Source organism: Quercus robur, chromosome 3 (assembly GCF_932294415.1).
Source record: "Quercus robur chromosome 3, dhQueRobu3.1, whole genome shotgun sequence".
Classification (NCBI taxonomy): Eukaryota; Viridiplantae; Streptophyta; class Magnoliopsida; order Fagales; family Fagaceae; genus Quercus; species Quercus robur.
The window spans coordinates 67,112,998-67,135,073 of NC_065536.1; the positions used below are offsets into that span (position 1 = coordinate 67,112,998).

The 22,076-nt window shown below is 34.1% G+C and overlaps 2 protein-coding genes and 1 pseudogene across 3 annotated transcripts; 2 read left to right on the plus strand and 1 right to left on the minus strand.

Annotated features, from left to right (window-relative positions):
- Nucleotides 1-290: 290 nt before the first annotated feature.
- LOC126719019 (probable inactive purple acid phosphatase 1) lies at nt 291-6,071 on the plus strand (annotated as a pseudogene).
- Nucleotides 6,072-8,175: 2,104 nt separating this feature from the next.
- Nucleotides 8,176-12,223, plus strand: LOC126719981 (uncharacterized). The gene is made up of 3 exons (XM_050422473.1): nt 8,176-8,950; nt 9,743-10,167; nt 11,483-12,223. Exons 1-3 carry the CDS (start codon nt 8,452-8,454, stop codon nt 12,221-12,223), a joined length of 1,665 nt encoding a protein of 554 aa, XP_050278430.1. The 5' UTR covers nt 8,176-8,451.
- A 2,703-nt stretch (nt 12,224-14,926) lies between these two features.
- LOC126719025 (magnesium transporter MRS2-5) lies at nt 14,927-20,076 on the minus strand. 2 transcript variants are annotated; one of them, XM_050421510.1, is made up of 7 exons: nt 19,873-20,076; nt 17,856-18,494; nt 17,594-17,664; nt 16,136-16,264; nt 15,719-16,063; nt 15,312-15,359; nt 14,927-15,201 (listed from the first exon to the last, which is right to left on the minus strand). In XM_050421510.1, exons 2-7 carry the CDS (start codon nt 18,289-18,291, stop codon nt 14,971-14,973), a joined length of 1,260 nt encoding a protein of 419 aa, XP_050277467.1. In that variant the 5' UTR covers nt 18,292-18,494; nt 19,873-20,076; the 3' UTR covers nt 14,927-14,970. The 2 variants fall into 2 exon arrangements, with proteins under 2 accessions (XP_050277467.1, XP_050277466.1); XM_050421509.1 differs by having other exon boundaries at nt 17,856-18,512.
- Nucleotides 20,077-22,076: the final 2,000 nt, after the last annotated feature.

The following is a 22,076-nucleotide window of genomic DNA, read 5'->3' on the forward strand; positions in this document are numbered from 1 at the left end:
AATCTGCTTTTAGTGGGAAGATAGTATCTTGACATTCTTTTGAGCTTCATATTATATTGGTTGCTGTACAAGGTTAGCACGGTTAATAATATCAGCCCAGGTACCGTGCTCGAAAAAAAAAAATATATATATATATATATATAAAGTTAGTTTAATTCTTGATAATAAACCATATTGACAGTGCTAGTTAGGGTGTTACATGTGTTTTATGCATTTTAACTTCTTGAAAGTATGTTTTTGGAGTTGCAATTTTGTTTAGTATGAACTCATATCCTTTTTATTGAACTCAGATCTTGGGTGGGATGAGAGGACTAAATTTGTTGTCCTTGGCAATATTTTTGGTTCTTACAACCCTTCAAGAGGCATGGTCACATGGGGATCAGCCTCTGTCAAAAATTGCGATTCATAAGGCAACAGTTGATCTTAATCGTGATGCTTATATTAAAGCTTCTCCTACAGTCCTCGGATTAAACGTAAGCCTCAACATCATTGTGCTTCTTTCATCTCTGTCTAATTATTTAGAATATGTATTTTAATCAGGAACTTGCTTGATGATCTTCAAGTTTGCATGCTTTTTAGTTGTAAAAATAAAATATGGCCATTGAATTTCCTATGTGGATTGTAGTTTGTGTTGGGGGATCAAACCACTAAAATTGTGCTTGACGAAGATTTTGTTTTGCGGCTGATGCAAGTTTTATTCACTGTTTTAGGAGCAAACTACAGAATGGGTGACATTGGAGTATAGTTCTCCAAAGCCATCAGCTGATGATTGGATAGGAGTATTTTCTCCTGCCAATTTCAAGTGAGTAAATGTCAATGCATTTCTGAACCTTCAGTCCACATTTGGAACCTTGTGAACTTTTCTTGTTTTGTTATGCTTGTAATAAACCTTAATGGCATTGATCTAATTGGAAGCCCTTCCACTTCAACATTTTCAGTGCTTCCACCTGCCCTGAAGTAAACCCTAGAGTTTATCCTCCACTACTATGTTCTGCACCTATCAAGGTTCATCCTGCACAGCACATTGACTTTCTGAAATTCTTCTTGCCCTGATCTTCTTTGACATAGAAAAGGAGCTAAAAGTGTGAACTGGATTGTCTTCTTTTGCAGTATCAGTTTGCAAACTACTCCAGTCCTGAGTACAAAGACACTGGTAAAGGATATTTGAAGCTTCAGCTGATTAATCAGAGATCAGATTTCTCATTCGCACTATTTTCTGGTGGCTTATCAAATGTATGCTCACAAATGTCAATATTTGCATATTTACATTATAACATATTTGTTTTATACGAAGCAATATTTCTTATGAAATGAAATATTACGTTTTCCTGTTTAGTTCTTTGAAAGAAAGAAAAAAATATTTAACTTTTGATATTTTGGAAATTTCATATATAAACAATGCTTGTGATCACTGCTTCATGGATTATAGTACATATACAACAAAGCTTTAATCTCAACTACTTTGGGTTGGCTAACTCAATCCATATATGCTATTCTGAATGCTGACTCCATATTTTCCTTAAAACCTTGGCAGTGATGGCTTCTTGCAAGGCCTCTACCTATGTCCTTTTTGCTCTCCTCTTGTCTTCCTTCATTTTCTTTTTCCATTTTCATGACCTCTCTTTTTTACATTAAAAGCTTTCTTTTTGCTATTTGCATTTAGAACTTGATTGACCTTTTCTGCAATTTGTTTATTTATGTATTTATTTTCTGTATAATAGCCTAAGCTGGTGGCAGTTTCGAATCAAGTAGCTTTTGCAAATCCAAATGCACCAGTTTACCCACGCTTAGCTCAAGGGAAACAATGGAATGAAGTAAGTCCAATTTTTATTTTCTTTTAATAATTGAAGCTCATACATGACATAACAAGTGTAGGTCTGCTTATTTTGTGCATAGACTATCAACACAGCACATGTATTTATCCTGCCTGTTCTGCTTTGTACTGTAAAGCTATTCATTTACCTTGAAGCCTTTGTTCCACTAGTTTTCTAGCACCTTCTTCTACTCTTTTTTTTTTTTTTTTTCCTTGAACTAATAACATTTGATACTTATTCTAATGTTACCTTAGGTTACTGCTTTTACATTAAGAAGCTTACAATTTCAAGTAGATAACACGGTTTTGAATTGATACTCAGATGACTGTGACATGGACAAGTGGATATGGGATCAATGAAGCAGGAGCTTTTGTTGAGTGGGGTCCAAAAGAGGTGACCAAGTGCATTCTCCAGCTGGGACACTGACTTTCAATCGTAACAGCATGTGTGGTGTGTAAAATTCGTACGTTTTGAATTTTTTTTTTCTTAAAAACTATCTGGGAATGTTGCTACTCTAAACATCAGGACTCACCAGCATGCATAAAGGAAAAAGAAAAAAAAATAAAAACTTATCCCTAGAATTGGGACAGATTATGTTCAGAAGGTTGACACATTTGCAAAAGAATTGCATGATGGTTCATTTTTCTTTTCAATATTGTTGAAATATCACTCAAAATCTGTTCTTGAGTTCTTTCCCATTGGTCCATAACTCATCTTATTGTTGTATATGAGCAGATGCTCCGGCAAGGACAGTGGGATGGCGGGATCCTGGATTTGTACATACTAGTTTTCTGAATGAGTTGTGGCCCAATGCAGTGTATGTTGTATCTTTATTCTTGCATATGATTTTGATTTTAGGTGTGAACTCTTAAAAATTGGGTTTTGGGCCAAGTTTTATGCAGAGGAGCAGCACCTCCTTTGTTATGCATTTATATGTCCATAATATTAATCTTTGTATAATTTTATTTGAGCATAAGTTTTTACTTTTTGGCCAAAATTTTGTGAAAATTTCAATCCACAAGCTCTTAAATTTCTTTTCTTATTTCATCAATCAGTAACACCTCTCCAGCAATAACAACCAATGGGCTAACCCATAGACCCAAAAGGATTGAATTTGAAATAGGAATATTTTCACTAGATTAGTTTTGATTCTAAGATAGGAACCATAGAAGTTATTGGTTGGGTACTTTGTTGAAATTTCACTTTCAGCATTTCAACTTATGAGTAACTCAACATTCAATTATGTTTTTTTATTGATGATTATACAGATATACTTACAAGCCGGGGCATAAATTGTTCAATGGTACATATGTTTGGAGTCAACAATATCAGTTTAGAGCATCTCCTTATCCTGGTCAAAATTCTCTACAATGTGTAGTTATTTTTGGTCCCATATTGCAGCCATGGCTAATCAATGACTTGTGTGTGGGTTATTGCAGTTTATTTATATTTATCATCAGCAGCATACTAATTTATCTTGCTTAGCATTTTTTTTTGTTATAATATTAAATGTACAAATATCTGCCTCATCTTACAGTAGTATATTCAATTTCTCACTTTGAATGCACAGTAATTTCATTCTCTTAAACTCAGAATATTGATCTCCAAGATCAAATCTGCTGTGTATTAAAAATTTGCTGCTTTAAGTTTTAGGATCAATGTTTAAGATTTTGAAGCCCTATCCAATTTTTATGTAGTTTTTGGAATTTTGCTTAAACCTTTCCCTCTGCAGGTTGAAGCTGATGGTTCCAACGAATATAACAATTTCCAGCGTGGCTCTCTTAACGCTACTCGAGAGCTTATTAGAGACTTAAAGAACATTGATATAGTTTTCCACATTGGAGATATTTGTTATGCAAATGGATACATTTCACAGTGGGACCAATTTACTGCACAGGTTGAGCCAATTGCATCAACAGTGCCATACATGATTGCAAGGTTTCATCTTAAAATATCGCTCATAATATTTAAGCTTATACTTGTCTTGTACCTTGTCTTATGTGCCACTTGGTGAACAATCCTTATAGTGGTAACCATGAGCGTGACTGGCCAAGGACTGGATCATTCTATGGGAATATGGACTTTGGGGGGGAATGTGGCGTGTTGGCAGAGACTATGTTTTATGTCCCCGCTGAGAACAGAGCCAAATTCTGGTATAGGAATATCATTTCAAACTTGTTTTGCTTTCCATTCACCTATATGTCTGTGTTTTTATATGAAAAAGTAGATTGCTAAGTGATTGGCATTCACCTATAGCTGTATAGGTATATGTTTTATTAATACTGTACCAATACATCAATCTCCCCATATGTGGCCTACAATAGGACTTAATTTCTAGATGTGCAAGAAAGTGGTTTAAACAATATTGTTTTCATTCTCCACTCCAGGTATTCCACTGATTATGGCATGTTCCACTTCTGCATAGCTCACACTGAACTTGACTGGAGGGAGGGAACTGAGCAATACAAGTTCATTGAGCACTGCTTGGAATCAGTCGACAGGCAAAAGCAACCATGGCTAATTTTTCTTGCACATCGAGTACTTGGTTATTCATCTGATGCCAGTTATGCAGAAGAAGGATCATTTGAGGAACCAATGGGGAGGGAGAGCCTGCAAAAGCTCTGGCAGAAATACAAGGTGGACATTGCTGTGTATGGCCATGTGCACAATTATGAAAGGACATGCCCCATATACCAGGTAGTCTTATAACTCTCTGTAGTGACAAAGATGTACCTTATCCTTATCCACATCTTTCTGCTGCATCTTGCTCAAACATGGAAGGAAATATGATTTTTTTTTTTCTGGCGAAACTACGGCATTTTCATTGTGCCTTTACACTTAAGTCAAATGGTGTCACAGTAAAAATGTAGTATTGGATAGCATGTTTTCAAATTAACCTGTCAATGTTGAGGATAAGTTTTGCGAGTTGTGACTAACAAGTTACTGGCGTTTATAATATAGACATATCTGATTGCTTTTCTTCCCATCTCCAAGAATGATCCTTTATTAGCTTTCAATATCCAAGAGAAATCATTAACAACAAGAAGAACAACAATGGTAGTAATAGTTACATTAGTAATAATGATTTCCGCTTCTCTTGAAGTTACTTCTACAGAAAATATGTAACTGCTTCTTATGTGAAAGTCACTTGTATGTGCTTTTTCTATAAAGACATGAAGAGGAAAGACTTCACAGAATTATATGGTGTATTAATATTTCTTTGCGCTTTTGGCTCCAATATCTTAGTAATGCTTTGAACAAACCCTTCATAGACCTGACTTAAAATGGTCTATAGCCTATTTGGGCAAGCATATCAACAGAAGTAGGATTGCAGAGGTTGAGAAATGAGTATATATTGAAGTCAAAGCACAATAGTGGCTCTCCACTTTACTTATTATTGTTATTATTTTAGAATTTGGGAAAAAATTTCCATTTCTGGAAAACAGAAGACAAGTAATACCTAAATAAAAATTTCATGAAATAGCTGTCCTTTCTCATGTCTTTGTTTGTTCTTTTTTTTTTTTTTTTTTTTAAACAAGTCATAAAAATAGTGAGGTATCCAAATACCTGTTAACTGTCAGTTATTGACGGTATGATGTCTCAACACCGTTATCTCCTTTCAAATGACAGACATGCTACTTGTGAAATAAATATTAGCTAACAGCAATTGAGCCCGAAAATGTATTGCATTCAACTCTTCTTTAAACTAACAATATATTGCCATTTTTTTTTTTTTTGCAGAATATTTGCACCAATGAAGAGAAACACTACTACAAGGGCACCTTGAATGGAACAATTCATGTGGCTGCTGGTGGTGCAGGAGCAAGCCTTTCACCATTCACAACCCTCCAAACAAAATGGAGTTTCTTTAGAGACTTTGACTATGGATTCATAAAACTTACTGCATTTGACCATTCAAACCTGTTGTTTGAGTACAAGAAGAGCAGGGATGGAAAGGTTTACGACTCTTTCAGAATCTCTCGGGATTACAGGGACATCTTGGCCTGCACTGTGGATAGTTGCCCAAGTATGACCCTAGCATCTTGAATGATGAGGTTCTTGTGTTGACTTCACAATAGTTATGACTTTTTTTTTTAAAGGCAATTATTATTGTCTTACCACAATTAAATTGTGAATTAAGTAATATCAACATCATTACTTGAATGCTAGAGACAGGATGCTATATCTGTAATAAACCAAAGATATGTCAAAATACAGGTATTTGTAATTAGTTGAATTTCTGAAACTTTTATCTCATGAGTTGCATGTGTTTTAATCTTCAAACCAGCCAATCATATCAAACATTATAGATGAAAAAATCATCATTTTATTCAAACTCATGGTCCAATTATGAAGAAACAGTGAATTAATTGTTCACAGTATAGCATTATGCCCTGCTGAAGTAGCCATGCCCACCAACAGCAGATGCCAGCTGACAACTCTTAAAAGGCATCATGCCATGGAGTAAAAAGAAAAATTAAAAAGTTCATTTCAAAAGCAAATGTATCAAAGACCCAAAAAATTCTCTTTTCATGCTGAGCATCAGAATTTTACCATATTTTGTTTAAATTATATAAACATCACTAGGGGAAGGTGCACTCTAAAAGGGAAAATTGTAATTATCATTAGAGTATCATTGATTCATGTTTGTAACTTTTATCTTCATGGTGGTGGTTCGTGTAACTAGCTGCTTTAGACCAGCCATGTTCTTTTTCTTTTCTTGGATTAAGATGCTTTAGAGTTCTAAAGGTAACTCTATCATAGAGTTCTTAAAATGTTAACTATTCATGGTTAAATGAATAGCCCTCCTCCACAATCTACCTATCTCCTCCCCCCCCCCCCCCCCCCCCAACCCCACCCCCCCCAAAAAAAAAGGAAGATTGTTGTTGCATGACGTGAAGTGCACACACCATGCACACGTCACTTGGAAATTGTGTATTCACAACACGATTTTAGTTATAAATTTGAAATGGTGAAATTGTATCTTGAAAACAAGATTTTACAATTTAACCAAAATCGTGTTTTGAACCCATGATTTCAATTGATGTGACACACACCGTACACTCCAGTGTGTAATTAACATCGCCAAAAAAAAAAAAAAAATGAATCGTTTAAATTTTATCATGTCGTCAACATTTAAATGGAAAAATACACTAAATTGAGAGTATAAGAGCATGTACGAATTTAATCCAAACTCCAAGGTATCTTTTAACATTTTGCACACATTTATACAAACATTAACTACAATTATTTTGGTTTCCATTTAAGATGATGTAGTAAAACTGAACCATTCATTTATCACAAATGGTGAAAATTCTAGGAACTTCATGTTAGTGTCATCCTATGAACACAAGAAGATTTTAACGAGATTAATTGTTTCTTAAGAAAAAATAATATATCTATACGTTGTAATCAACCATAAGCACACATAGAAATAAAAGGAAAACAATCAAAACAAGTTTAGTATTCAGAACATTGTTTTGATCCCAGTTATCTATGATTGATAAGGCTAAAAACACTAGCACTGTAAAACTAGCCCCAATTTCCCTATAAGGACAACACTGGATAAGGCTAAAAAAACACTAGCACTGTAAAACCAGCCCCAATTTCCCTATAAGGACAACGTTGGATAAGGCTAAAAAAAAACACTACCACTGTAAAACCAAACCAAACTTTCCAAAAAGGACAACACAACTCTAAGCCTACCATAAATTTGTAGGCTACCAAATACAGACATATTGAACATCCTTCTACTTTTAAACTAGAACATATCCTCTATTGTGTCATCAAATTTCAGATGTACCACCATCACCCCATTTCAAATGTTAAATAGTCTTATGATTCAGCGGCCTAAAGTTGGGTTTTAATCCCCCATCCCCAATTGTTGTAAAAAAAGGAGAGAGAGAGAGAGAAGAGGGTTACATGCTTTTAAAAGAATTCTCATTTCTAAGATCCTTCCTTTCCAAATTGGTTGATTACATTAAAATATCCAGTATTGTAAGCAAAAATATAATGTATTTCAAATAAAAAGTACAACTTTTTAAAATTAGCCTAGTTAATTTAGGCTCAAAAAAAAACAAATGAGATAAGCATAATGATTTTTTAAATAAAACAAATGATAAATTAGAAAAATTATGAAAATTGACTTTTCAAAGTGGACAACGGAGTAATAAATTGTAAAAGTTGGGGTAAATTGTGTGACACTTCACTTTCCCATTGTTACTTTTTTGTTATAAATTTACACCTCCATTTTAAAAATGGAAAGAAAGTGTCATTTTCATCTTATTAATTTTGGAACCTCATTTCATCCCAAACAATACATTAGTAGATAACAGACCAACGTACGTTGTTTGTTTCTCTTGGTGGTCAGGAACTTGGCACAACGGCCCTCACAAGTTGTGCCAAACATTAACTTTTTAAACTGCAAACACTTTCTCATTTGTTTTATTGGTCAGAACGTTTCTTGTATGACCCTTTTCTTTCATTCTCTCAATCTTCTTTAACAACACAATCAAAGTTGATTTAATCTCTTTCATTTTTTTTTTCAATCCAGATAGTCATATACTTTACAGGGTTTTCAAGAAAAAGAATTGAGGATGTGACTGTTTTACTTTACATGCCAAAGTAAAAAGAGATCATGGATTTGTTGGTGGCTGCAGCAACTACTGCAGCTGGGCACATAGCTGAATTTTGGCAGAGCCTGTTTCCAAAGGACCAAGAAGCTTCCTTGCAAGCCACTGGAGAGGCCAGTACTAGTGATGTTCAAGGAACAAAGAATGAAGTTGGTGTTCTTGGTAGTAGAAGCAGGCAGCTTAGAAGTAAGTCTTGTGGGCATTTTGTTAAGCCAGTGAATTCTTCAGAAAGTAGGATCGCAGCTCAGCTGTATAGGGAGAGTGCTAGAATGGAAAAGTATGTGTGCAATTCAATTCATTCAATAACCACACTGGCCATTAGACCATTGTTGGTGACAGATGGGAACCAAGTAATCTGCAGAGATAGCAGTAGTTTCAAGGACATGCAAATTGTGAGTAAAATGAAGCGAAGTATTGGAAAGGGGCAGCAGTCTAGAAGATTGAGCTGTTGCCAAACAAGGGCATCTTCTAGTGGTGGTGATGGTGGAGCATTTCATTCTCAAGGTTGTGATCTTTATTCTGGTTTTGATGACATTGCTTTAATGCATTGCTTTTATGTCTTTTTTATCTTTCATGTTATATTCCTTGAATGTCTTTGGCAAGGCTAAATGTGATAAGAACTTGTCTAGAAAGAAATTTTGTCTTTAATTGAATGTATGGCTATAGCTGCTTTTACTTGATTCTTTTGGAATAGAAAGTTTATAAGGTAATCAACTTGTTGGATAAGTAGGCACATGCTTTTCTTGAATTCTTAGCCACTCTTTTGATAAAATCAATTATATCTAAACATTTAATATACTAATTCAAGAAATTAGATTTTTGCCCAGAAAACTAGAACAATCTTGACAGTGAAACTGTTACAGGGATGTGGTTGCTGTAAGGAGTAATGTTTAGTGTTAGATATAGGTGTACTAACTATATCTAACTATATATAAATAGTTGCTGCTACTTTGTATTGGTCCTGTACAAGTTTACAGGCTCATTCTGCTTGTTTGTACATTGTTATGCTTTTAAATGAAATTCTCTCATAAATTATAAATAAATAAAAAGGTTGTAGTTGATTAAATCATCATAATGAAAGTTTAGTACAATCATGAGATTAATCTAATTTTGGTGGACAGGGAAGCCACGCACAGAAATTAAAATGATGAAGGAAATTGTTTTTGGAGACCTACTACTTGTTACAAAAGGCAATGTTTGCATTCATCTAAAATCTTGATTCCAAAGTTCTTTGCTTGATACATGATTGTATCTTTCCTTTTGTTTTTGTTCTCAAATATTTTAACTGAAAATCAGGTTCACACAATGGAATGCTTCTTTTCTTTCTTGGTGCCAATATTGGACTAATATCTACCATAGTTGCTATTAAAAGAGAAGTGGACAACTTGAATGCTGTATTGAAGCAGGCTAAGAACTTGATTCAAGATTTACATGAGGAGCTCAAGATTAATGATTTGTATACTTTTAAAGAGCTCAGTAATGAGGATTTTGAATCCTGTGGAGCAAATGGATTTTCTTTCCTCGATCATATACCAAATGCATCTCTTACTGAGCTAGAATTAGATAAATCTAAAAAATATGATGGGAGGGAGCCAGATTATCAGGAGGCAGATGACTCTGAGGCAAAAAGTAAAATTGAGGCAGAGCTTGAAGTTGAACTAGAGAGGTTGGAATTAAACATGAAGACATATAGTCTAGACAGAATATCAAACGATGTTGAGGTAATTTTGCCCCTGAATCTAATAAAATTTGAATGCATACTTTTTTTTTAACAAAGACAGGCTATGGTCATCTCGTAGTTATGTGGTTTTGTTATATGCATCGGAATGCTAATTTATAAAACTTGTTAACTTTCTGATTAACCCTTCTCTATAAATATATTTTTTTTCTCCAACACATAGTTTATATTGAAAATGAAAGATTTGAGTCATTATTAATTTTGAAATGAGTATATAATTAGTCTGTCTGACTTCTCTTCACACTATAGTACCATGGAGAATCTAAAGTGTCTTCAATTCTGTGCTGCTTATGTAGGCCTTCTATGCTATATCCCGAACGCTTAAGCTATCAGGAAATGGTGAGTTTAATCACTTAACCATAATTCTAACACTCCCCCTTACTTGTGGGTCTAAACTTCCCCTTAATAAGTGAGAGCCCAACAAGTGGGAATTTAACATTTTAAATGGGAGGTGGAGTGAAGACAGGGATTAAACTCAGGATCTCCTGCTCTGATACCATGTTAAATTACCAATTATCCCAAAAGTTTAAGCTATCAGAAAGTGATGAGTTTAATCACTTAACCATAATTCTAACAGTACACAAATCCAAAACACTGTATTTGACAAGACAACTGTGAAACTGAATTGAGTTGTGCTGCTTGTGCATGTCTGCAGTAAGATATAGGCAATACATTATTGCAAATTATGCAACAAGACACAGATGTTGATAGTAACCTTAAGATAACCTAAAAAGTTGCTTTTAGTAAGGCAGACTCAAGATTATATCTTCCATCATTTGCACTCTCTTTTTGATGGAAAGTGTGGTATTCTTGCTTCAATACTGTTATCAGTCCTATGCAATTCTTAGCTTTGCTTCTTGTGATGGAAAAAGTCTGGGTGCATGTAGTTTTTTTTTTAAATAAAACTCAACTTGGCTACATAGAACCTGTTTTATTTTAACCATTCCATATTACCCATGGCAATATGGCTTATGGCCACATTTCTTTTGATAATCAATTGACAGTTGTGTTATTTCCAACTACCCAATCCATTCTTGGTGCAAATTTTAACATCTGCTGCTGTTACTTTGATAGGTTTTGGTTCATATGATCACACCTTTAGCAAGAATTATCATTTATCATCCACCACTTAAAATTATAAACACTGCCCCATATGTGTTACGTTTATATGTCATATTATTGTTACTCTATCTGTTCACTTGAGATTAAATTTCTATTTCCTATATAAACAACAAGCCTTTACTTTTACCATCTGTAGTATAACAGTTCTGGATTTTTTTTTTCTTTCTTTATTGAAGCTGGATCCCAACTTTGTAGTTGATGTTGGTCAAGAAGATCTGCCACCCCTCAAGCTCACTAGGCCACCTGGTTGTTTATCTGTAGATGGGACCTCCACCTCCACCGATTACACTCATACAGCAGACTGTGGAGTGTCACCTAGGGAGTTGAGCATACGTCTCCATGAGGTAATTCATTTGCAGCTTGAAGCACGTATCATGGAACTTGAGACTGTGCTTGAAGACACCCAGATGAGGTTGCATGCCATTGAATCAGAACATATGATCTCTCAAAATAACTTGTATGTGGAAAAAAGATCTTCAACCCAAGAAAGCCCAACATTTATGGATGAAGGCAATGTGGATGGACGACCTTTCATTATAAATACGTCAGGGGAAGCTCTAGATTTATATATTGAGGCTTGTGAAGAATTTACCAAGATGACTATAAGAGATGAAGGGGCTCCACCAGAAACAACATACAACAGTGATAAGAAAGAATTGAATCCTTTTCACAAAAATATGTTGAAGGGTCAAGATGGTGATGGTACGGCTAATGAGTCCAGTTCACAATGTGATATCATTGAAGAGAAATGGTCAAGGAATTTAGATCGTAACAATACAGGAAAGAGTGAAGATGTTGATGAAGACGATCATGAGATGGCAAAGCTATTGATAAAGCAGATTGTGGAGAAGACCAGGCAAGGTTCTTCTAAGGTTTTAAATGCTCAAAGAATGCTGAAATCAATGAATAAGCAATAAACGTCATGATGCTAGGTTGAAAAACAACAACCACGACAACCAAGCTTTAGTTTCAAATTTTTTGAAAAACTATAAATCTTCAACAAACTAATCAAGATCAACAAATGTTTTTTTAGGCATTCTATTCTATCATTACCTTCTTAATTGACATGCAATATTTTTACTATTTCTACTAATGTTTGTTTAGGTCTATAGGATGACAGAGGGAAAAAATACATGTACAGTTAAATTATGGATATCAATGAAATTTTTTTACTCAATACATATTTAGAAATTGATCTGACAGTTTGAAGATTGAATGCAAAAAGGAGAAAGAACTTTTGATTTTCCGAGTTAGAATGTTCTATATCTTCAGTTACAAAATATAATCTTTATATTATCTGATTCTTTCGTGTGAAAAGGGTGGTGATGTTCTGAACAGTGAAATCATGATTTTCCAATGGCACTCACGTTGATATCAGGTATAATAGGGATTGGCAATTTGTTGTTAAATTCCTTTTTCTTCCTGGATACAATTCCAGAAGAGCTGCTTCCATGTAAGATCTATCCACTTTCGAAAAGAAATGCGCTGAGAACCTGACCCTCGCTTGACAGATATCTTCAATGATAGTATTCATATCCCAAAGACTTGGAGAATCGAAGGATGTGAAGAACCTTCAACTAATTTGCAAACTCCTAGTCAGTTTCAAGGAAGAATTTGTGAATGTCAAGAGCTTGAGGCCAAGTTCAAGACTTCTGTAATGTAGCTGTTGCTTCCCTTTACCTCAAAGGTGCAAATCCTTAAGTGTTATACCTTAAGCTCTCTAATTAAATTCAACTGTGTGGTTGCATTGATCCCTAACAACATCATTTGTACTGCATTAGCCAATGTAGCCATCATTGAATTTAAGGGAAATTACACTTTGCCCACCTGTGGTTTGCTCAAAAAACATTTTGTCTACCTATGGTTTAAAAATTGATATTTTACCCACCTAAGGTTATCTCTGTTTGTTTTCCATTATCCACCTTTGTTAAAAATAGGGGTAAATTTGTATTTTTGTTACCCTTTTATGTCTCTCTCCTCTTAAAACATAAAAAACTAAAAAATCAAGGGAATAGAAGATCTAAAAGCTAGGTTTTGTAAAATTAAAACCTAACTTTTATATCTTCTTTTCATGAATCAACTTTTAGATGTGCGGCTAAGAAATTACAAGAGCAACAAGGAGCGACCCATCCATACAAAATAGAAGGCAAGGTTTTCTCTCTTCACTTCTTTTCCATTTATTTTGTTCTTTTTTATTGTGTGTGAATTGGATTCTCATGTGAGCTTTGTATTTGTTTTCAACCAGACAAGAACATGAATGAAAAAAAAAATAAAAGAGGAAAACATGGAAACACAAAACAGAGAAGCAACAAACATATCGAGTGAAGAACAAACATCAATTAAAAAGTGAAATTAACAGAGAAGAAAATAAGAAACTTTCCTTCCAACTTTTTTTTTTTTTTCCAGAACTTTGGATCCTTAGTTCTGATTTTAGCTTTATTCCAATCGATGTGCTGGTTCTCCATATTGCTGATTATCTGCATCCAGGCATTCTATTTCACCTTTACCTTTTGCCATATATGGAGAACCTCAATATCATTTGGGGTAGGCTCGCAACGACTCAAACGGGTAGGGGCTCTCTATTTGCTTGCAATGCCAATGCCATGATTTTTATTAACCGTTTTAGCAATCCAAGCAAGCTTTGCATTGTCGATATTTTTATCGTTGTTTAGATACTGTGGGCATATTCTTAATAAAACATGTAGGCTTCTTTAATACATGAAAAGAAGATGTAAAAGTTAAGTTTTAATTTTTTCAAAACCTAGCTTTTGGATCTTTTCCTTTGACTTTTTAGTTTTTTTTTTTTTATGTTTTGAGAGGAGAGAGACATAAAATGGTAACAAAAATATTAATTTACCTTTATTTTTAAACAGAGGTGGGGTAACGGGAGACAAACAGAGCTAACCTTAAGTGGGTAAAGTGTCAATTTTTGAACCACAGGTAGGCAAAGTGTAATATCCCCTTGAATTTAATTGGGAAGTAGTTGAAAACCTAAATTACTGTATCTAAGTTTTGCCCTATATCAACAACAGTTTCTGCTGCCTAATAGTATTCTCTATTGTATCATCAGCACACTTCTAACACTAGTTATAGAGGTGCTGACAATGGAGCCATCGGCTGAAACCTTTTTGACTAGTTGGGAGAGAAAAGAGAGGAGGGGCAGGGAGAATGAGACACACTTGATTAGAGTTAGAATGATATCTGGCCACTATTACCAACCTTACAGCCTGGAGGTTATAGAAAGTATGAAGTCATCGAATGATAGCCCAGATTTGTGCTAGCAACAAATCATCGGCAGAGGCAAGCTAGCATGTAATTTTAATGTCTAGCAACCATTGAGTCTAGTGGCCTATTATCTTACTAGAGTCCTAGCAAACAAAAGGTGAAATACCCAACCCTTTTATGTTCAATTAAAATAACACAACATATCCCCATGTTACTAGGAAAGCTACCAGGCACTTTTTATCTATTTATAGTTCTTGACCCTAAACAAAAATAGAACAAACCAAGTTGAAATAATGGTTTCTGCAGACCTGATCTCAGATTGAGCCAGCTCCTGCATTTAAGGGAAGGGAAGGTACACCAACGAAATGAGTGTTGGAGACAACAAGATAGAGAGGTAGTGACAACCTTATTTGTCATTTAATTTGAGACAGCGTGCACTTTACAATGGAAAGACTTTCCTGCGCCTTAAATAAAATAGGAAAGAGAAGTACAAAAGCCCACAGGCACTCCCAGTAATAACCAGAACCCAATTGAATGCAGATGGATGGTCAAATATTGAGTCTGCAAAGTTCATTCCAAATACTGCTGTTACAGAAGCATAAATTGTAGCCAGAAAGGTTGCGGCCGTAAGAAGCAACTGAAACTGTATCAGCTGGTTCTGAACATTGCCCTATTCAAGTAAACAGTGTAAAGCTAGAACTTTAGTATAAATGTTTTGAAATTCAAAATAAATGGAGGAAAAGGCAACATAAAATTTGGAAGTTTTAAATCATGCCTTACCAGTTTAATATTGATCAAATCTTCAGTATCATCAATGTATTCTTTGAGCTGCATCACCAATAAAAGAAATAAAGCTTTTGATATCAGTGCCTGCAAATTCAGTGGCAATCTTCTAGGGCACTATTTGGAGGACCCTATTCCCATAACTGAATGAGACTAAAACCTATTAAATTTTAATCAATAAAGGTTATTTTTGGCTTTGGCCCGAAAAATAAGCATTTTATACCCAGGCTCCTTCATTGAAGATATGTGACTGGAGACATAGCAAAGCCAATCATAAGAACATAAGGTGATAGAAGTACCTCAGTGATTTTCAAAAAGTGGCCTAAATCATGATTTTTTTTTTTTTTTGTAAACATAAAATAAAAATGAAAGGCCAAATATATGGTTTACAGGAAATCACTAACCGTTGATAATTTGCTATGAGTATTGTCGCTGACAATGAAGTATGCCTCAAGTAACATTTCCAGTTGTTCAATGTTTTCCCCAGCATCTGATGAACTAATTAAGCTTCCATGTTTGCTCAAACTCACAATACTGCTAAAAGCCCTTTGCAATTTCTGGGATCCACTGGTGGATGACTCCACAGGTGAAACAGGAGCAGACTTTGAAACCTCTCGGGCCCCACCTGAGGTATGTGTTTGTATACAAACATCAATTAGACCAGCCTCTGACCTTTGCTTCTTCTCAGTCAGATACATTTCAGCCATGTCACCATCATCATCCATGAGATGTTCTATTTCATCTCGGACCTGGAAATTAAAGTTACATAGAGCATGAGAAGCATAGAGTTATCCAAATAAGACTAAATTTAAAATATTTACCTTCTGAACTCTCTGTGTCAAGGCAAGGAGGTGGCCTTTGAGTCTACGTACGCGTTCTAGATTGAGGGTGCTAACAGATGTTGTTAATTCATCTAGCACAGGATACATCTCCATTTCCAGTTCATATACCTATCAAATCCAGAACCTCCTTAATGTGAGGGGTTTAACAATAACATTTCATGCTTTAATTTATGAGGTGGCCCTTCCAAATTCCCAATGCTAATTCGTACTCACATAACACTCAAAAATGTAGATTACATGATACTTCAAACATAATTATTTTATCTATTCTTCCTCACTTAATACCTTCTAATAGAACCCTGGTTTTACCAAGCCCACTAATCTTACAACAATGCACACAAAATACTAAGCTTCAGACGTTGGTTGCAATCCTGTCCATATATTGCCCATGCAAGACTTTTTCCCCCCTTTCCTAATCTAAGTTTTCATGTTACCAATGAATTCTAGCTCAACTGGCACCTCCTTCCCTTGCAAGTGCTATGTGGAGGTGAGGTCAAGGGTGGGTTTAAGACCCACTAGGTGTGTGTGTAACTCACCTATAAAAATAAAATAAAATAAAGTTCTCATGTTAAGAAATATGGATGTGAGTGACAAGAGGTTAGTGGAGGGAATGGATCTAGATGGAACTTGATGGTGAAGAAGAATCCATGTAGGCTCTAAGCAATTGAGATTGCAGATTTTTTGAGTTGAGATGTGAAAAGAAGTTTTTAAAGAAATGTGGAAAAATGAAATAGATAGCTGTCATATCCAATCAGGGCATTCTCTCCCACATGCATGAGATACACAGTTGTAGAATCACAAGGTTGGCAAATATAAGTTCAACATGAAGTTTTCGAGTACTAAATGAATAAGCAAGCAAAATTATTGTGTATGCAGACCCTCATCACATACCTGTTTAGTTTTAAACGACTATGCTGAGAAAGGATGCATTACGCTAGGTTGCATACAAACTTCTAGCTAATATTTCATAAAGGTGCTTGCTATTTACAACCTTTAGAGAGATGAAGCCCTTGTGCTCAGGGTTCTCAGTGTGTCAAACCAACCATATCAACTAAGAGGGAGCCAAGACTGAACACAGCAAAAGCCAATTCCAAGACCGAGTCTGAAATGAACAGGGACCGATTGGTTCCACTCTCTTCAGGTAGTATAACAGACTATCAGATGGAATGGAAAAGATATATACAAGCCAACCCAACCTTGTGACTCATTTGTGGTCCAAAACAATGTGGCCACTAGCACATTAATCGATTTCGAGGAATCACCCAGGTAAGTCAAAACTGGGGCTTGACCAAGGATGTCCATAATTGTTTAGTAAGTAGCATCAGGGCTTTACGAAGTACAAGAATTCTATCTCCATATTTTGTGAGCAAATAGCATATTCAATTAGGTCTATTTTCAATGAAGATGTTCCCATAAAGGTTGTGGTGTATTGCATACCTGAGCATCAAGAGACATGCATATTAGTTCCAAAGCCAGTTCCAGTGCCCTAAATTCGAAAGGCAGATCCTCTGAATCAAATCAGTACACATGGTAAGAAATTTATGCAGCATTTTAACTTTTTAAATTTGAAGAGTACAAAACCACCTTAGCATAACATCAGCACCCACTTTCAGCAAGAACTTAACATTGGGCTACTGAAGGTTGAAGCAAGTATACATTTCAGATTAGTAAAAAATTTAACTTTGTATGCTTTTCTTACCGGCTTGATATTTTTTTATCTGAAGGCGCTTGCACAATTCTGACTTGTACTTCACAACAGATCCATCCAAGGAATTCATCAGGATAACCTCATCAGCTGTGATTATACACCGTATCTGTTCAAGACTGACCACAATTGCCTTCTCCCGTCCTAATATTGTAGAAGGATAAATGAACAAAGGATCCAAAAGTCGGAGATCTCTGGCAGGCAAAGAACAATGTCTCATTATAGTAGCCTTGTCAAGCTCCAAAGTCTTTGAATTGCCATTTTTATCAATTTTTATCCAAGATCGACTCCCGTGACCTCTCTTCTTCAGGCCTGCTGTAATACTAGACCCTCTACTCCTATTCCCATTTGAATGAAATCTCTCACTACTATGAGCAGATGCAGATTCAGTAAGATTAGGAGGACCATAAAGAGGCTGCGATTCTTCCATCAGATTTTACTTTCTCCTGCTTTGTTTCACAATCAAATATTTTGCTCCAGGGATTCCGTATCAGAAACAAATCAGATTGTATCCAAATGCCACTGTGTCACAACCACAATCTTGCTCATGCAAGCTGGTAATTGAGTGTATACGCAATCAAAGCCATTGGTATTGATACCATTCATCTTCTTTTTACATTTCTGAAGTAAAAGCTGAAAAGTAGAAGTGTTCTAGAAGAAACTCAAATAAATTGATTGGTCTAGGGCTTGGGGACTCACCTCTAGTGATTCCCTCCCTTTGTTCCTTTGCTCTCTTCTCTGTACTTAGTTCTATGTTGCTTTCTGTTTGTTTTATAGTTCTCTTTTTTCTGTCTGTTTCTCTCCCTGTACTTTCTGTTCTGCCTCTGTTTTCATGAGGTAGATCTCTTAATATACTTCTTTTTTACTTATCAAAAAAAAAAATTAATCAATTCAAGATCATATTTCCATCAGCAGGCTCAAAGTAGGGAAAAATGAAGTGTTCAAATGGAAGTTAAAGAAACCATCTCTTTGATAAGTAACAACATGTGTGCTACATTTAGAAGGAGAAGAAAGAGAAAACATGTTAAAACATGTACTACATCTCAAGATGTAGTTTTCTCAATTCTAAGACATTACAAAATTAGACCAGCACTCAACAAAGCATGTTAAAACTATCAAATCTAAATTGAGTTTACTTTTTTGAACCAATAGTAGTAACCAATATTGCTTACCATAAGAAAAACGAAACAACAAGCGCAAACAATATGCATACTTTAATGCAATTCACTAATGAAAACTAATTTGCCTAAAAGCTTGCCCCTGTAATTCCATCCCAGACGAAAACTACCACAAACAAGTTTGATTTTCAATCTTAAATTAAAAATTCAACACCCAAAACCCAAAAAGTTTCATTATTAAAAATTGGTTCTGGTTAACAGATGCCAGGCATTTGTTAATGAACCATTTTAGGAAAGTTTCCTAAAATGGTTCACTACAAAATCCTTAAAAGTTAACACCATAAACCCCAAAAGTTTCATTTTTTTAGCCATTGCCCATAAATTTCCCTGTAGCAATTGTCTCCACAATCCATAACAATTTTGCAGAGATGCATACAGTGAACTAACAGTCTAACACAAACAGTTTGATTTTCAATCTTAAATTAGAAATTCAACACCCAAAACCCTAAAGTTTCAATCTTTATGAGCCACTTGTCCATAAATTTCCCTATAGTAATTGTCTCCAACATTAATCAACAAATGTGCAGAGATGCAAACAGTGAACCCAAAACCCCAACTAATGAGTAAAAAAATCAATTTTCACATAAACTAAAGCATGAAATGATAAACCCAAATGCCCTTTTTTTTTTCTATGGCTATCGAGCAATCACAGAAACCCCATCAGATGAAAATCAGAGAAACCCAGGTGCAGAAATGGAAGAAGAATAACAAAATAAGGACACCCTTTTGAGGTAGTCAGTGTCAGAGTTGACAGACAATATAGGAAAGCTTGGATAGCTGAAACTGAAGAAAGTCATATGTTTGTTCACAGGAACAGTTAATAGAGAAATTACCATAAGTGGAATATGTGGACTTGAGGATCTTCCATTGAAGAAAGCTGATCAAGGTGGATGGATCCTTTGTAAACCCATTCATTCATCATAAATTCAAATCGGTCCCCACTTTTTCATTTACTCCAAAGAATTAAGTCGTGAGTTTGGATAGCGGCAGTTTCCACGTTTTCAGCGTTTGCGTTTTTGGCTGGATCTCGCGGTACTGTAGTGTTCAAGATTCAGCCAAAAACAAAATAAAAAATAAAAAATAAAAATTGCACATACTAGTATATTTTTGAGTCTTATGATATTATTTATATTTTTAAAAATTATTTTATTATAGTATTTTTAGTAATAAATTTTCAATTTTTAACAAATAAGTAGTATTTAAACACAATAATCTATTTATTTTTCAAAAATTAAAAAAGTATTTACATATATTATTAAACCATAATTTAGAAAATATAATAAATTTAACAAACTCAATAGTTTCAAAAGTAGCAATTTAAACTCAAATTTAAAAATATAATAAATTAATCCTCAACCAATATCAAGGGCCAAACACAAGTTGTTTAATTTATTTTATATTTTTATTACTTTCAAAGCTCAATTTTTTTTTTTTTTTTTTACTTTTAAAATTATAGAATTCAATTTGTTATTCCCTTAAATTATGGGGTTTAGATTGTAATATTCTTCTAAGAAAAAAAAATGTAATACTCTTTAGTCTTTATTTTAGAAAAAGAAGAAATCTTCTTCTAAAAAAAAAAGAACAGAAAAAATCTATATTAAGAAAATAAATTAACCAGTACAATAATTTTCATGATTTATTTTTGATTATTTACATAGTTGTATATCTTAACTTATATAAAGTTATTGGGAAGAAAATTATGAAATTTCAAAATGGTTTAACCATTTTTTTGTTTAAGTTATTTTCATTTCTACATATATTTTTTAATGAATTACTTCTATGTCTATTTGTGTATAATAAATGTTTACCATCTTAATATATGTTGAATCATAGTTGTATTTTTTTTTTTTTTTTTATTATTATATACTCATCCAAGGAGGATACGAATTTAGCACTATCTCAATCAAGGTAGCAACTTGCCTTGCAAATTGTTTCACCTAGTTTTCTTGAAGGATATCAACTGATTATGACAAAGTACCAATTGAAGCCACAAGCAATGCTTCAAGTTCTTGAAAACCCACTCAAGAAATCTCAGAATAGAGAAAAGATACAAGCTAATCCAAAATTATATTTGGACTCTCCAAGGTAATTCCAAATCAGAAACTCTACTATTCAAGAACACAAAATTGAATCAAACTTTTCTTGGAAATTTTGAAACCCTCGGTCCAACAAATCCTTCAAGAAAGGATTTGATCAAATGGTAGAGGAATCTGGTCCAGATTTGGTCCTCTTCTGTTGAGTCACATCAGCGGCCATATTATCATTTTCTTTCCATCATTTCTTTAAAAAATATATGTATATAAATATTAATGTATACAATAATCTATTATATATTTACACATTCTTAAAACCTAATTATAACTTATTATCAATCATGATAGGACAATCACTTATCACTAACAAGATAATACAAATAATTTGGGCAAAGATACCATTTATTTATTATTAGTTTATAATCACCTGAAAAAAAAAATATATATATATATATATATCATATTCCACTAGTGTAATTATATATGTATGCTAATGTAGTATTCAAGGCAAGGTTGAAGGATCTAGTGCCACTCCCACTTAGAAAACCATATCAGTTGTCATGTTATCAATTTCTTTCCATTATTTCTTATATATATATATATATATTAATGTATTCAGTAATATATTACATATTTACAAATTCTTAAAACCTAATTGTAACTTATCAATCATGATAGGACAATCACTTATCACTAACATGATAATACAAATAACTTGGGTAGAGATACCATTTATCTATTATTAGTTTATACTCACCCAAAAAAAAAAAAAAAAATCATATTCCACTAGTGTAATTATATATGTATGCTAATGTAGTATTCAAGGCAATGTTGAAGGATCTAGTGCTGCTCCCACTTAGAAAACCATATGTCATTTTTATCAACTTCAAGAGATAGAAATAATAAAGCTCTTGACAAATGTTTTTTTTTTTTTCCTCTCTTTTTCTTTTTGCATAAAATATTACATGCAAATGGTTTTCCTTTTTTTTTTTTTTTTTTGGTAT

Bases quoted from the DNA above. Each gene is read 5' to 3' on its own strand.
- LOC126719981 (XM_050422473.1), top strand. From the start codon at position 8,452: ATGGATTTGTTGGTGGCTGCAGCAACTACTGCAGCTGGGCACATAGCT. The intron at 8,951-9,742 runs GTTGTGATCTTT...ACTGAAAATCAG, and splicing joins TGGAGCATTTCATTCTCAAG to GTTCACACAATGGAATGCTT. The intron at 10,168-11,482 runs GTAATTTTGCCC...TCTTTATTGAAG, and splicing joins GAATATCAAACGATGTTGAG to CTGGATCCCAACTTTGTAGT.
- LOC126719025 (XM_050421510.1), bottom strand. From the start codon at position 18,291: ATGGAAGAATCGCAGCCTCTTTATGGTCCTCCTAATCTTACTGAATCT. The intron at 17,665-17,855 runs GTAAGAAAAGCA...GATTTGATTCAG, and splicing joins GATAAAAAAATATCAAGCCG to AGGATCTGCCTTTCGAATTT. The intron at 15,202-15,311 runs GTAAGGCATGAT...TTACTTGAATAG, and splicing joins ATTTGATCAATATTAAACTG to GGCAATGTTCAGAACCAGCT.